A 10,373-nucleotide genomic window follows, 5' to 3' on the forward strand; every position below is an offset into this window, starting at 1 on the left:
TGAGCATGCCCCTGGTAAAAGTTTTTGTTTGTTTTGTTTTTATGTAGCAAAGTATTGACACAAGGTCTATTGGTTTCTTAGAGCTGCTGTAACAAGTACCACAAACTAGATGACTTAAAACAACAGAAAATTCATATGTCACAGTTCTGAAGGCTGGAAATTCGAAATCAAAATGTTGGCAGGTCCATGTTCCTTCTGAAAGCTCCAGAAAAGGAGCTTTCCCTGCCTCTTCCTAGCTTCTGGTGATTGCCAGCAATCTTTGGCACTCCTTGGCTGTGGTTGCTGACTCAGTTTCTGCCTCTGTAATCACATGGCCTTCTGTCCTATCTCTGCCCTCTCCTCTTCATCTGAGAACCAGTCACATTGGATTTAGAGTCCAGCCTAATCATCATATGACCTCCTCTTAATTTATTAATAATCTGAAAAGATTATATTTCCAAATAAGATTACATGCCAAGGTTCTAGCTGGACATGAATTTTTTGAGGGACTCTGTTCAAACTATTTTACAGAGATACAGAGATAAGCAAATAGACCAATGGAACAGAACAGAAACTCTAGAAACAAACCCACATATTGGATGCATATGATCTTTTTTTCTTTTCTTTTTTTTTTTTTTTTTTTTTGCTAGTGGAAAGCGGGAGAGCTTATTGAGATAGAAAAGTGTAAAGCAGGAGAGTAGATTTCCCCAGAGTTGTTGGAGGAGTCCCAAGAGAGGATGCCCCTGATTTTTAACAGACATTCCACTCCAGTGAAGTGGGGAGAGTCTTTTCAATAAAGGATGGTGAGGCAAGTGAAAGTCTGTATGCAGATAAAAAGAATCTAGACTCCTACCTCACAGCATACATAAAGTTTCAGATGGATCACAGACTTAATGCCATAGATAAAGTAACAAATTATTTTCACAACACCCTCAGGAGAATATCTTCATAATCTTGGGCTAGGAAGAGATTTCTTTAACTGGATACAAAAGAACTGACCTAATTGGAGAATATTGATAAACTGGACTACATTTAAATTTAAAGATCTTTAAAACTGAACCTACCAAGCAGGGACAAAGATACAGAACTCGAATACTCACGAATTACCACAGGAGTAGAAACTGGTACAAGCACTTTGTACCAGCAATTCTACTCCTAGTTTTATCCTCGTCAGAAATGAATCTGTGTCCACTCAAAGACATATGGAAGAATTTGTGTAGCACCTATATTCAATAGTAGAATTGATAAGTTGTATTATTTTCATTCAGTAAAATACTGTCAGTCAGAAAGGCAGAATTGCTACAACATGGATGAATCTCCCAAGGGATTGTAGACTGAAAGAAGCTAGACACAGAGTAGATACCAAATGATCCTTTTATATGAAGTCTAAATAGTTACTCTACAGTGATAGAAGTCATGATATGGGTTACTCTAGGGAGCAGATATTGATTGATTGATTTCAGAGGCTTCAGGGGTGCTGGAAATGTACTATATCTTGATATGGAGATAATTACAACAGAAAATACATTTTATAAATTTTTGAGCTATGGACTTAAAGTTTTTGTACTTTATTGGATGTGTATTTTACTTAAATATTCAAATTAAGAAAAATGTGATATATTAGCTATTAAAACAAGTAGACTTTCATTAACATAGAATTGTCATTGTCATTAAAATATATGTTGTATTGAGACTTTGTTTTAATGAGATTTCACTAGGCCTTACATTTAGGTGACACTTCATGATTCACTAGGTACTTACTCACAACGTGGTAAGAGAGATGTCATTTGGGAAATGTCCATATTACATATCATTTCTGTCTTTTAGGCTAAGACATCAAGCACACAAAGAATTTTATGCCTACAAACAGGTAAGAAATTTAATTCCAATTAGCTGGGATCGTATTTTTCCCCAAAAATAAACCTTTGGGGACTAAGATTTCCACTTGTATGTTAAACTGAAACTAAATTTGCTTATATGTTCATTCACAGAACAAAATAGATCAACTTCATTTTCTCACATATCCTTTTTTCATTAGCATTATTTGAAACTATAGAAAGTTCAGATGATATAATAAGAGGACTTGAGCCAACAGTTCATTAAAGAAAAATGCTGTAGCTTGTAATCTTTAACTTATCATTAACTTGATAGAATTCAGAGATTTCATTCAGTAAATCTTTCCCTCCTCCACTAAACATAAAGCAGTTCCTCAAAGATGACCAACTGTACTACACTGATCTCATCTACTCCTCTTTTCACTTTTTTCCCTATTTCGTACTTTAAATGTTAGCTTAGATCACACATTAAAAGTCTACAAACTTGGACCATAGTTGTGAACCCTTTACTAGCCCTTCATTCGTTTGTCCTTTAATAAACCCAGCTTTTCTTTTTGTTTGGCTGTACTAGGGTTTGAACTCAGGGCCTCACGCTTGCTAGGCAGGTGCTCTATCACTTGAGCCACTCTGCCAGCCCTTTTTTGTGTGTGTTGGGTATTTTAGAGATAGGGTCTCAAGAATCATTTTCCTGGTCTGGCTTCAAACCGTGATGCTCCTGATCTCTGCCTCCTGAGTAGCTAGAATTACAGGCATGAGCCACCAGCACCTGGCTAAACTGAGATTTTCTTTCTTTATTGTTTTTTTTTAAATCCCCTGAAGGGGTGCACCATTTCTGGAGGTACTGCAATACTAGGTCGAAGCATGGAGTGCTTCCATCTCCCAAAAATCCATTTAATATATTGTTCTCAGATAGAGGATGTATCAGATATTAAACTGATAAGAACAGATACTACACGTGATCTTAGCCAAAAGGCTGAGAAGCAATTAAACTCACCTTTTCTTGAAAGCCGAGTAAAAGTAGTTTTTTTCTTCCTTGTGTCATCCATTAACATTTACCACTAACACCAGATAGTGGACCTATGTTTTACTTATTTTTGCTTTTGTCCTAAGTCTGAAATTTTTTTTGTCCTTAGCTTTTTATTATATGTATTTTTGAGGTGGGAGGGAAGGCAGCTTCAGCTTATTTCCTCTTTAACCTTGTTGACACTGATGTTGACCATTTTGCCACTTTAGGATTATGTATCTTTCTGTCTACCTTTTTTGTCCATGTGTGTCTGAACTCTGAGCTGATTGGCATGTTCCCTAGATGTACACACCAGTGTCCTTGATTACCCCAAGCTCTTCCCCAAAGGGCTCACTGGAACTCATAATTACCATCGAATGTTTTAATTTTCTAAACAAATGAATCCTTTAATCACACTTCAGTCATAGTCTTGACACCCTACAAAGATGTTTGCATATAGGCTCATTGGAAAGTAAAATTAGCCTTTGTGGTCACTTCCTAGGTAACTTGATTGATGAAACTGATCAGGTGAGACAGATGGTAAACTTGATCTTTAAGTGGGGAATTTAGTACATCAGTATGTAGCTAGATGGTAGCTTCTGTTTGTGATTTCTGAAAAAGTGATTTGTCTTCAAAACCATTTTTGATTCAAGAATGTAAGACACCCAAATTTTAGAGATTTTCCCAAAATTTTACTTGCCTGCTTTTTGACTTTTAAGATAAAACATAACTTTGTTAAGCTAAGTTTATTCTCAGAAAAAAATTTTTTAATAGAATTCTGCCTTCTTATCGTTTTACATTTACTTTAACTGACCTGCTCACCATAGAGCAGGTATGTTAAAGGATAAACCTGGATGAATAGAACTAAAGTTTACTGAGGGCATTGATATATAATGATAAGCATCAAAATTAAGATCTACTTTACATTTTAATCTTTTATACTTTACTTATCAATCTCATCAGCCAGTGCTGCTTTACTAAATTAGTAAGGCAACCAATCTCCTTTAATCTTGTTACTTAGTCTTAGATTGACATGTGTTAATATCTTTTTCCAAGAGTTAATCTACTCTCAAAGAGATTTTAGAAGTGCTTTTTCAGGGCTGAAGGTATGGCTCAAGCAGTGGAGTACTTGCTTCGTAAGCAAAAAGCCCTGAGTTCAAACCCCAATACCACAAAAAAAAAGTGCTTTTTCAGAATATTGCATCATTGCCCAAGATAAAAGAATATTGTTAAAATGTTCTGTAAAAGAGATGGATTGTCTCCAGTATTGAGATCATATATACATACCAGTTATACACACACACACAGAATAAGAATTGTTTCAAGTTACAGATTTAAAAGGGCGTAAGAGCATAATTTTTTCTCTTACAGGTGATATTAAAAGAGAAAGTAAAAGAACTGAATCTACACGAGGTAAGTTGCTTATAAGTATTGTAATCTTGAATCATTTTCTAATATAAAATGGTATGCAGTGGTATGCTTAAATACCTTTATTCACAGAGTCGAAAAAATTAGCCTATTTTGATCAGCTTAATAGACTATTTTAGGGTAAAGTCATGTAAAAATCTACTGTGTAAGAGTTTTAAGACAGTAACATAGCTCATGTTTTTAATAGGAATGTGCCAATGTAAGATTCGTAACAGCAGGGATCCTGTTTTCTGTCCACACTATATGAAAAGGAGATAGACATAAATTACTTTTTCTGCTCAAGATGAGTTTGCACTAATTTCACCCTTAAATGTTCTCAGTATTGCCTTCTTACCAATGGCACAAAAATAGGCAGCAGTTATTTTCATGGGGGGGGTAGGGATTGAAGAAATGAGGTAGAGGGATGGAACCGGAGGTAGGAACCCTAGGAATGGTCTAACTCTTCAGCTATGGGGTTTGCGTGGTGACTCAAACATAAACCTGAGTGTGTATATTCTCCTCTCTACTTACTTTCTACTTATAGACACATAGTGTGTAAGAGCTTTCTTGGGGGGAAAAGGGGTACACATGCTAATAGGCTCAGTGCTCTACCACTGAGCTATATCACCAGTCTTTTTTTTTTTTTTTTGGTAGTATTGTGGTTTATACGCAGGGCCTCATGCTTGCTAGCAGGAACATTACCGCTTGAGCCACTCCACCAGCCCAAGAATTTTTCTTAATGTTATCTAACTATAAATGTACAGGATTTTTATTTTGATTGCCTTTTCTTTCTCTTTCTGCCTCTCTGAGTTTTTGAATTGGTGTTTAATGCAAGGATTTGGAAAGCCATATAAGTAGTAAGTGTGTTTTGTAAGTCTAACTGTGCTGAGGCTATATTGTCAGTTTCTGCAAAGAAAATTTTTTTTAATTTGTGACACTCTTTGAATAGTAAAATATTTATATTATTGTTAAACACTTAGAAATCATCTGCTACTCCTTTGGTGCTTCTGCGTATTTTCATCAGAGTTGACAGGTTCCTGTTTAATAGCACTTAATCTTAGATTAAACTCAAGCATTAATTACTGTCTGATTTTTAATTTTTCCTAAGAGTTAATTTTGACAAATAGCCAAAATTAACATGAAATAACAGAAGGTATCTATTTCTAATTGAAGTCTTTTTGATAAACACAAATGAAAAGATTAAACTCTGATGTACATTAACAGTGTTGGGGGGAGGGCAGGCATGGTGATACATGCTTATAATTCCAGCTTCTCAGGAGGCAAAGATTGAAAGGATTGTGGTTTGAAGCCAGCAGGCAAAAAAGTTAATGAGACCCCATATCAATCAATAAGTTAGGCAGAGTGGTATATATCTGTAATCCTAGCTACAAAGGAGGCAGTTAAGAGGATCATGATATGAGGCCAGCTCTGGGCAAAAACACAAGACCCTATCTGAAAAATAACTAAAACAAAAGGGTTGTGGTTGTGGCTCAAGTGGTAGAGTGTCTGGCTAGCAAGCATGAGACCCTGAGTTCAAACACCAGTACTGCCAAAATTAATACTAACAGCCTTGTCAGGAACAGCAGCCTTTTCTTATTGGTTTGGCCATTACTTTAGAAACATTTTCATGAACAAGCACATGCATTGCATCATTAATATCAGTGAGTGTCCCAACTTCAGCTATCAATTCCAGTTTTTCTGAATTTGGCCATTTCTATTAGTCTTTTTGGTTTGTTTACTGCAGCATCCCTAGCTGTGGTTATGGTGGTCTTTGGCATCTTTGTCAAAAATGAAAATTTTATGGTTCTATTTCTATATTCCCTCTTCTGTTCCCTGATCTATGTGCCTGTACCTTCATCATTACCACACAGTCTCCATTACTGTAGCTTTACAGTAAGTCTTAAAATCAAATAGTGTGATTCCTCCAACTTCATTCTTCTTTTCCAAAATTGTTTTCATTGTCTTAGTCTGTTTCCTCTTGCTATAACAAAATACCTGAGGCTGAGTAATTTGCAAAGAGGTTGATTTGGAGTTACAGTACTGGAAGTAAGTCTAGGTTTATGATGCTGGCATCTGCTTGGCACAAGCACAGACAGGAAGGGACACATACAGAAAAGAGGTCACATGGTGAGAGAGAGACAAGGGGAAGCTGGCTGGCTTTACTACAGTTGACTTTCATGGTAACTATTCACAGTAGCCAAAAAGTAAAAACAACCCAAGTAGCCATCAGCAGATGAATAGATAAATAAAATGTTAGTATATCTGTACAAGGGAATATTATTTAGTTATAGAAATGAGTAAAGCCAGGCATCGTGGCACATGCCTGTAATCCCAGTACTCAGGAGGCAGAGGCAGGAATATCATGAGTTCGAGGCCAGCCTAGTGCTACATTATCAAGAACCTGTCTCAAAAAAAGAAAAAATGAAGTACTGATACGTGCTACAGCAAGGAGGAACCTTGAAGACACTATACTAGGGAAAAGAAGCCAGACACAAAACACCAGATATTGTATGATTCCACTTGTATGGAATGTCCAGAATAAAGAAAGTAGGTTAGTGGTTGGTTGCCAAGAATTGAGGAAAAGAGAGGATGAGGAGTGGCTGCTTTATGAAGCAGATGTGCTGAAATTAGTAGCAATAGATTGTCATTGCATGACTGTGAATGTATTTTAAAATATTTACAAAAATGTATTTAAATATTTACTTAAAGTGATAAGTCCTATGGTATGTGAATTATATCTCCATTTTTCAAATGGTGATGGGGAGCCACATTGGAGAAAGGATCTGCCATTGAAATACTAGAAAGTAAAGTTCATTTGCAAAATGTGATCCATAAAGGAAAGTTGTAAAATGATTTGGCTCTCAGAAAACTTTTAAGATGGCAGATCTGAGGCTTTTGTTTTTTTGTGATTGCCCTTAATTTTTGGTCACTTTTAGCACTTAACATGTCTGAATTTATCTTGTGTGTGTGGTTTTTTTCCTTTTCTCGGGCTCTATGGTTTTAGAATTGGCTTATTTAGAACATAATAGCACATTATAACCATTACTACAAACTATATTTTGGGAAGGCTACAAATCTGATTTTGAATCCTGAAAAGAGAAGTGATTAGAAATAAGCAACGTGTCCACATTGCACTTTGGTAGGGTCAGTGGTAAACCTCCACAGAGCACTCCTACCCATTTCGAAGCTAGGCTGAGGGAAGCTGACTTTTGAAGGCCACAGCTTCTGTCCACATCATGTAGGAGGCAGGAACATCGTCCCCTTTATGATGGGAAGCTGAGGCTCAAAGAGATACCCCAAGACTGAAACTGCTGGTTTCTTATCTTTGTCCACAGCTCATTCTCGACTTGCATCTAGAAAACAAAACTGGGCTTGAATTAGTGGTCCAATCACAAAATTTAAACATTCATAGACAACTCATACTAGTAGAGTGCCTTACTGCCTCCTTTCAACCTGATTTGATGACAGTCCTGTGAAGAGTTGGGCAGATAGTATCCTCATTCTACAGATGAAGAGCAATGCTAGCTGCACACCGATGACTCACGCCTATAATCCTAGATACTCAGTAGGTAGAGATCAGGAGAATTGTGGGTCGAAGCCAGCCCCAGGCAAATAGTTCGTGAGACCCTATCTCAAAATACCGAGCACAAGGGCTGGGGGTCGTGGCTCAAGGGATAGAGCACCTGCCTAGCCAGCGTGAGGCCCTGAGTTCAAACTCCAGTACCACAAAAAAAAAAAAAATACCCAGCACAAAAAAAGACTGGCAGTGTGGCCCAAATGGTAGAGCTGCCTGCCTTGCAAGCATGAAGCCAGTACCATCACCAAAAAAAATAAAACAATGTTCTGAGGGATGTCGTGAGGACAGAGAGTACTCAACTAGTGGATGTCTAAGCCCAGGCATGCCACCAGTCCTGCTCTTCTTCTTTCCTGCAGTTCTTGTGGGAATACTGAGTCTGACAGGACACAGTTGTCCATTGTTCTCCTGGGAAGATCCTGTCTGCTGTACACACAAAGCCCCAAGTGCTGCCTCAACACAGGTATCCAAAGACTACGGTTCATGGCACTGACCATGAGCACATAACCCAGGAAGACTGGGTTGCATATTATAGGTTAAGAAGCTTGTTAGTGAAGCCAGGTCAGTAATTGAAACAAGAAATGATAGCCTGAGCCAGGACCCCTGAGGATGGGCACGGAAATAAGCAGAGAAGAGTATAGCCATTGGGAAGGAGACAGAACTAGTACAGCAGCCCCTCAATGCAATAGACTAGGGTCCACAGCCAGACCTGGCCACTTCCTGATCCATCAGGCCTGACTACTTCCCAACATGGTTCTTGCCCTAGGGACTATACATAGCATGTTACTGCATGTTGGGCAGGGATTGCCCAGGGTGTGAGCAGACCCTTCAGGGAGTGCTGGGAGCCAGGGCTGCACTGTGAGCAAGCAGAGCATCCCCTGGGGAAAATCAGCCCTTGAGTATACAGAAAGGGAAAGAAGCCTGCATGAATGAGTAACCCGGGCACACTCCTGGCATGCACTGCAGTAAAGGAAGCTGCCGCTTACTTTCCATCTCTCCACATATGACAGGAAGAGCATAAGACTTTTTTTTAAAAAAAACATGAAAGGGGGAATTGATTGGTTTAAAATTTTGAAAAATCAGAGGTACAATGACTTCAGGAGTATCTGGAGCCACAGGCTCACACATTGTCATTCTGAACTTGGTCCTGTCTCTTTTAGTCCTTCTTTCCTCTGGATCATCTTCATTTCCAGGCAGGTTGTCTCCTTGGTAGCAGGATGACCAACAGCAATTTAAACTCCATTTTTCCCAGCTCACTAACCCTCCAAGATGAAACTTGAGGGCTTTTAGAGGACTGGTCCGTGTCAGCCTGTTCCTCTCCCTTAAGGAGTTGTGAGATACTGTAAGACCCTCCAGATGGATAGGCCAGAAGTCTGTATTCCACTTTGTGACCTGGGCAAGTACCTACCAGACATGGCCTCATTTGTAACTCTGCCTTTCAGCTGTGTGCAGTATGTCTGGAAGACTTCAAGCCTCGAGATGAGTTGGGGATTTGTCCATGTAAGCATGCCTTCCACAGAAAGTGAGTATTGGTGTGGAATTTTGTGGGGGGGGGTGCAGGCAGAGGGGAGATAGCATCTCATTGTGTGGCCTAAAACTGTGTAGCCTAGACTGACCTTGAACTCTTTTTAAATTTTTTTAAAGGTAAACATGGCAGCTTGCACTTTCTTTTTCTTTTCTTTGTTTTTTGGGGGGTGTTGGGGGACATTACTGAGGTTTGAATTGAGGGCCTTCCACTTACCAGGCAGGTGTTCTACCACTGGAGGCATCCCTCCAGCCTGGCCTTGAACTCTTGATCCTCCTGCCTCAGCCTCCCCAGTTCTGGGATTACAGGTGTACACTACCATGCCTGATTTGATGTACAATTATTTAATGTGACCCAACTTTGAGGCACACCAGGTAACTTGTCTAGGGCAATGCCAGATAAGCTTGATAACTTCACGATTGGTCTGTAATGCAGAAAGCTGACGGCAACCCATGGGGTGGGGTGTGTGTGTAGACGTGACCTTAGGAGTGTTCAGAGAGGTGGAACATAACCACCACAGCGACTCAGAGAGCTAGCCAAACCCACAGCTCTTTGGAGCTGAGGCTATAAACAGGTCTTTAGCTGGAGCTTTCCAGTGACAGCCTCCATCTCCTAAAAATGTATTCTAATCAAAACCATAGTGACTTTCAATCAAAATAAATAAATGGTAGTATGGAGCATCTCCCCCTCATATAGATATACTAATACCCCCTTCTCTTGAAGTTTTATGTGTTGTTGCATTTATATTAGAAGATTTTATTTTTCCTACTTCCCAATCCCCTCCTTCTGTACTTTGTTTGCTTTAGAAGTCGTGGGTAACTGAGAATATAATATGCTGACATTGGCTTCTTAATATCACCTGGTGAAGACAGGAGGCCCTGGGTCCTCCAGAGGGTGACATGGGTTCTTAACCTACAGTGGGAATCATTGGGGCCACCCTGTAGCTCTGGATGACAGATGTATTCCTATCCATGGCAACAGTGAGATCGGGGCAGGAGCTGCCACAAGCATGGGACTAACATCTTACCCCTGTGGCATCTCGCTTTGCAG

At 39.2% G+C, this 10,373-nt stretch overlaps 1 protein-coding gene and 1 pseudogene across 4 annotated transcripts in view; one reads left to right on the forward strand and one right to left on the reverse strand.

Moving 5' to 3' along the window:
• Rnf24 (ring finger protein 24) overlaps positions 1-10,373 on the forward strand; it is a 116,051-nt gene that overhangs the window by 55,564 nt on the left and 50,114 nt on the right. For all 4 annotated transcript variants that reach the window (XM_074074411.1, XM_020171173.2, XM_020171175.2 and 1 more), the window contains 3 exons: positions 1,807-1,849; positions 4,189-4,230; positions 9,241-9,320. In XM_074074411.1, coding sequence (XP_073930512.1) covers positions 1,807-1,849; positions 4,189-4,230; positions 9,241-9,320 — 165 coding nt within the window. The remainder of the gene's footprint in view (positions 1-1,806; positions 1,850-4,188; positions 4,231-9,240; positions 9,321-10,373) is intronic.
• On the reverse strand, positions 2,631-2,799 carry LOC141423509 (U2 spliceosomal RNA; annotated as a pseudogene).

The sequence above is a fragment of the Castor canadensis genome, chromosome 5 (assembly GCF_047511655.1).
Source record: "Castor canadensis chromosome 5, mCasCan1.hap1v2, whole genome shotgun sequence".
Taxonomy (NCBI): Eukaryota; Metazoa; Chordata; class Mammalia; order Rodentia; family Castoridae; genus Castor; species Castor canadensis.